The 6,167-nt window shown below is 39.1% G+C and overlaps 1 protein-coding gene across 1 annotated transcript in view; it reads right to left on the bottom strand.

Annotated features, from left to right (window-relative positions):
- OCRL (OCRL inositol polyphosphate-5-phosphatase) overlaps window positions 1–6,167 on the bottom strand; it is a 66,814-nt gene that overhangs the window by 58,041 nt on the left and 2,606 nt on the right. Inside the window, exon 3 of the mRNA XM_007949751.1 lies at window positions 2,645–2,724. Coding sequence (XP_007947942.1) covers window positions 2,645–2,724 — 80 coding nt within the window. The remainder of the gene's footprint in view (window positions 1–2,644; window positions 2,725–6,167) is intronic.

The following is a 6,167-nucleotide window of genomic DNA, read 5'->3' as shown; positions in this document are numbered from 1 at the left end:
ACGGAGTAGAACTGCCCCCATAGGGTTTCCAAGGCTGTAATTTTTACACAAGTAGACTACCTCATCCTTCTCCCAGACAGCTGCTAGTGTGTTCAAACCACTGGCCTTTAGTTTAACAGCCAAGAGTTTTAACCACTGTGCCACCAGAGCTCCTTCAGTAATCAAATTGAACTCCTCAAAGTAAATTGAGAAATGACAAATTAATAGTAGGGAACATAACAGCATGTAAATAATTCCCCCCAACTATAACATACTGATTTAAGATGCTGTAACTGTGTCATTTAGATTCTTCTTAGAGATGGGCAAGAAAGCGACCCCAAAGGCCCAGAAGTGAATTACATTCTTAGGTCTACTCTCGGAAATTTTCCAGTGATCTCAATATGTCTGCCCCTGCCAGGAACAGATGAAGAGTACCCCTGAAGTTCTTTAACTGATTTCATGTTATAGTTAACATCTGTGGCCCCAAGACCCAGTACACCCCAAAGAAAGTATAAAACAGGGCAAAGCACAGTACACAAGTTATGCGTTATCTGTCAATGGCTCTGTGGGATGTCCTTCCTTACCTCTACTGCCCAGACCCAATCTACGCCCTCCTCTCTAACTTCCAGCACCTACCAGAACACTCCTGACTAGCTGAACTCTTGAGTATTGACGCCTTTGGATGAGGCAGATCTACCTTCGACAGATGGAATAGCCTCAGCCTTTTCTAGCTCCCTCACTAGACTGTGTATTTGGTTCCATTATTCAGGTACAACAGAAGCAACTGGTAAGGAAATGAATTGACTAATATAAGAAAATAGTCTCATTACTACTACTACTAGCGTGATGAACCAAGGGAAAACAGAGCTCCAAGACACAGGTATTCATGTTTACCATTGTTCACCAGTAACTTTTAGTCCTGTAAAACCTGAGTGTTTACAGACAATTTCCCAAACTGATACACACGTCAGGAAAAAGAAAGGATGTGGAATTCAAAGGAGGCAATTGTCCCTTTCATCATGGGAAACTGCATGCACATATTTTCCCAGATCCCAAGAAGCAGCATCACAATCTACTGTACAATGTGGTTACTATTCATTGCTCACTCACTGCTATCTAGTCAATTCCCACTCATAATGACCCTCACTGGGTTTCCAAGGCTGTAAATCTTTATAGAAGTAGATTGCCCCATCTTTCTGCCATGCAGCAGCTGGTGGGTTTCAACTGCTGACCTTCCAGTTAGCAGCCAAATGCCTTACTCACTGTGCCACCAGAACTCCTTAGTATTCATTGCAGGTATTTTTAATTCTTAATATACCCTGTCTTTAAAAAAGAACCATATCCCCTAACAAAGTACTTGCACTTATAGGAACATATCTTAAGGAAATAAGAGATGTGAAGGAAGATTTTTGTACAGAAATGTTCATCACATTATTATTTCTACTAGTGAAAAACAAGGAAAAACACTAATGTCGAACACAGGCAAATAATTAGACTACAGGCCATTCATAAAATGAATAGTATACAGCCACTAATAGCAAAGAAAAGAGCTCATAATATGATGGCACGTGGAAGAGACAAAAAACCATATATATAGTATGAGTCCCGCCTACCCCAAAAGTGACATGCAGAAAAAAGAAAAAACGTTAAGTGTTTATCTCTGAAGGATGGAATTTGGGCCACTTATTTTCATAGTGATGCCGCCTTGGAAACCCAAGGAGGGGTCGCTATGAGTCGAAATAGATTCAACAGCAGTGAGTTTGGGTTTTGGTTTGGTTTATTTTCTTTAGACTTTTCTGTAATTTCTAAACTTTTTACACTATGTATATTACTTTTATAATTAAAAAAAGTTAAATGCAGTTTAAGAAAAAAATCAATGCAAAACAGGATTCAATTAATTTTCCTAAGGCTCTCCCAGGTTTTCCAAGAAGCCACAGCTGATATGCAATGTTTCTGCCTGATGAAGCCAACGGACCCAGCGGAAACAGAAAGCACCGGTTCTCTACTAATCAATTTCTTTTCTAGAGCAATTTGAGATGACAGAAGCAACACATCCTACACAAACTTCCCAATTTTTGAGTCTCATTGTAGCAGATGAAACAACAGATTTTCTGTTCTCAGTCCCCAGATCTGAGGGCAGGAAGCCAAATATTTCCTCACTGGAGTCAATCTTCTTATGACTCACCAATATCAAGGTCTGAGAATCAGCACAATGGAGTGTAAGGTATAAATCTGGCACGACTTGTTGCCAAATGTTTTAATTTCAAATAGTATAGGAAGAAAGTGCTGAATGTGTGTGAATCCAGGCGACCTTGATACTTTATAATGAGTAGTGTGTCAGTTAAGTCCAAAAACGTCATTTAAATCCAGATATAAGTCAATCAGCATAAAAGACTATACACAGATAAGAGACTACATACATCTCTCACCCCAGCCAGAGAAACAGGGAAGGCAATATATATACAGTTTACTATAACCCTTCAGTGCTCTGAGACAAAACAACATCATTCTCTTGATGGTACATTAGTAATGTTATCTTTTTATGCAAAGAGTAATACATTTCATTTTACTTGCAATGATACATTTTTTATATGTATGATATTACACAATGCAGTAATGACCAAGGAAAACATTATAAAATTTGCTAAGCAATTAAGGCTAGTACCTTGAACACATCTAAAGTGGCTATTTATAGGAATGATATCTTGAACATGCTGTCCCTTTTCGTGCAACTGGATTATTAACCTAGGAAACAGAATAATGTGTCAATGAATAGTTTGTTGAAAAACCCAAACATTTAGCAACAAAATACAGCACTGTTTTGTTATATAAATCTCATCTGTATTTATTAGACTTGAGGTATTTAGTTCTCTGAATCTAAGCATTATACATCCAGATATTGCTCTAGTTCTAAGAGGATGTTACTGGTGATCAGGATCTGAATACTGACACTTTAACAGTGTTTGTCTGAAAAACAGCTTACAGTCTTCAGAGCATGAAATACACATGATACACTTTCAGAGTATGCACACCAGAGTGGAACCAAGAGCTTGATGTGCCCTCCATGAGGGCACAGACCTCGTCTGCCTTCTCAACACAGTATTTCTAGCACCTAGCACAGTGCCTGGCACATAGCAGTCACTCATGTTTGTTGAATGAATGAATTAGAAAATTCACATGTCAGCTTTCCAATTCTATTCCCATGGCTTTTACCAAAGAATGGTCCTATTTCTTCAAACAAGTATGCAAGTTCATGGAGAAGAGAGGGTGGCCAGGCAGCCAAATCAGTCAAAATAAGCCAGTGACCAGCAAGGTAGCAGATATCACAATCAGACTGACTTCACATCTCTTGTGCTTCTACTTTGGTTTCCAACTTCATGCTGGAATTTCTAAACAGGGATTACTGAACTTGGCTCTCCAGTATAAAATGCAAGACTTCTAAAATCCATATGCATTCAATTTACTACTTCTCTTTAGTGGCCCAGACTCAAGGTAAAACCTACTGGTAAACAACCAATCTGATGTCTCCCAGCTTGCCCAAGTCAAGTACTCTGCAAGTGGTTCTTTTTGCCAGAAATACCCCTCTCTTTTCTTTTTCCTGGAGAATGTCTACTATCTTTCAAGGCCCAGCTCAAATACCACCTCCTCTGTGACACTTTTCCCAATATAGGCAGAAGCAATGGCCTTGTCTCCTTTGCTTGCCTCTCTAGTACAGCATGTTATTTATAGTTATATTTATCCAGAGTTATATTTATTTCCTCTCACTGATTTGACCTCTTTGAAAGCAAGGACCCTATTAAATTCAGTTTTGTCTCCTGCCTAGTAGGTGTTCAAGAAATATTTGTTGAATGGATGAACTAGCTTAATTAAGCTATAGAGAGGCTAATTTTTAAATATGTTGAACTTCTGACATCAAAAGTATTTGTTTAGAAGGTTGTGATTGTTATTGTGTTGTCTTTTGAGGGCTTATTGTTCTAGCTTTTTGGATTTTTAAATGTGTTGATTGTGAAGGGGATAACCTGGGAAAGGAATTCCTAAGAGAGAACTAAACCTAAACCTACCACTGCCATTGAGTTGATTCTGACTCATAGCTACCCTACAGGACAGAGTAGAATTGCTCCATAGGGTTTCCAAGGCTGTCAATCTTTATGAAAGTGGACTGCCTCATCTTTCTCCTGCGGAGTGGCTGGTGGGTTACAATCACCAACCTATTGGTTAGCAGCTGAGCACTTTCACCACCATGCCACCAGGGCTCCTAGACAAAACTAAAGGAAATAAAAGTACTAATGCTGGCTTTCAGTGATGATCTTGTTTGCCTAATTTGCGGAGGTTCACCTTTTAAGGTAACTGGAGAAAATAGGGTAGGCCTTTTCAACGCAGAAAATTCATAAATCAGAGAGCCCCGTAGACCCACATGGAGATCAGCAACTTGAAAAAAAGCTTACTTATCAAGGGTCAAAGAAGAAAAGCTTACTTTGAGGAAAACTACCATACTCCTACATAATCTCAAAACAAATAATGTAGGATAGAAATGATATTGAACCATTTCAACTAGACTGTATTCAGTCTGGAGGCTGCTTTCTAGTTGCAACCAGACTATATTGCTAAAGTCATCACAAAACAAAGAAACTGGGGATTTAAGTCAACTCCACAAACATTTCTTTAATAGTCACTATGTGTTAGTCACTATATTTAGTAGTGAAAGAATAGGGCTAAAAATAAGCATAAAAATTCTACCTAAATGTAATGACTTGTTTTAGAAGAAAAGGTACATGGCAAAACAACAGAATCAGAATTTGGCAGTTTCAAACAAAAAAGAGTATTTGACAAACTGTCACTGTCGACTCAGCATTATCCCTAGGAGAAAAATGCTTTGATTTGTTCCAGGTTCAAGGTGAATCAACAGCTTCTATCATAATCCATTATCCCTGAAAAGAAAAAATGGAACCCTCGTGTTTGACTCTCAATCCCAAAAAACTTATAGTTAGCTGTAATTTTGGCCTTTCAAGTAAAATTCTCCTATGGTTGTGAGCAAGAGCTACAGTCTTAAAGATTAAGCTAGGCTTCACGTTTTAGGATAAAAAGGCCAAAAGTTTTTTAGAAAAAAATTCTGGACACCCAAGTCAGAGAAGGCACCCAAAAGACATGAATTTGAGATTCTGGGTAGTATTATGGTATTAGGGAGTCTCCAGGAAATGATTTCCAAACTTCTGAAATAACGTATTTCTGAGCTAGGTTACTGACTGAGACTGAAGCCGCCTTACCCAGCTGGTAGGGAGCACAGAGTAGCAGCTGGGAGCTGGGACAGCAGAGCTGTGTTGCAAAACTGAGCGGTGACACTTCCTGTGAACAAGTGACTTACCTTCTCTGTACCCTCAATTTCTACACCTATGGAAGAGGGTGATGATGAACATTTTACTATTTCATAGTAATCCTCATCTGAGGGCTAAATGAACTGATTCATGAAAAGTGCTTTGAACAGCATCTGGCACATATTAAGCCATTAAATGGTGGTTGTTGCCATAGTAATTCATACAGAATTAGAACATAAGAATTTGCTATCTCTGTGGGGAGGATACAAATAGTCAGGTAACCTACTGTTGTAAGTTTAAAAGTACTTCTAGTAAAAGAGCTCAGATAGGATGAGGTACTTATCTCAAGGCCAGGGGCTCACTCACTCATTAGCTGAGCAGCATTCCAAACCTACCAAACAAGGGACCAGATCCTGGGCTGTGGTCATCTCAGGAAGGGAGCTATTTTCTTTAACCCTCATAATCTTGTTTTCACAGAAGTAACTGAGGCACAAAACATTTACTGGTTTGCTCAAAGGTCACCTTTCAAAAGTGGCAGAACTACACTAATCTACAGGTGGATACACAGGTAGGGAAGATAAATGATCAGGTATGGGCAGGCAAAATGATCAGGTATGGGCATGACCATACATAAGTTTGGCAGATGATATTTCTATATACGTATGTGTGTGTGCTATAAGAATGCCCATATACATAATCCAGCTAACAGGGGGCAAAGTTATGATAACTGCTTAGCCACAGCCAAACACCTTGAGGGAGTGAGTCGCTGGGCCTGCAGGCTCAAAATCATGGTCACAGGGGACATCAAACTCAATCAGCTTAACATACTACACAAAAACATTGCTCTACATCCTACTTTGGTGAGTAGCAAATGGG

Source organism: Orycteropus afer, unplaced genomic scaffold (assembly GCF_000298275.1).
Source record: "Orycteropus afer afer isolate SDZICR_OR568_19922 unplaced genomic scaffold, OryAfe1.0 scaffold00253, whole genome shotgun sequence".
Taxonomy (NCBI): domain Eukaryota; kingdom Metazoa; phylum Chordata; class Mammalia; order Tubulidentata; family Orycteropodidae; genus Orycteropus; species Orycteropus afer.
Note: the sequence above shows the minus strand (reverse complement) of the source record. Positions and strands in the feature narration are given on the sequence as shown.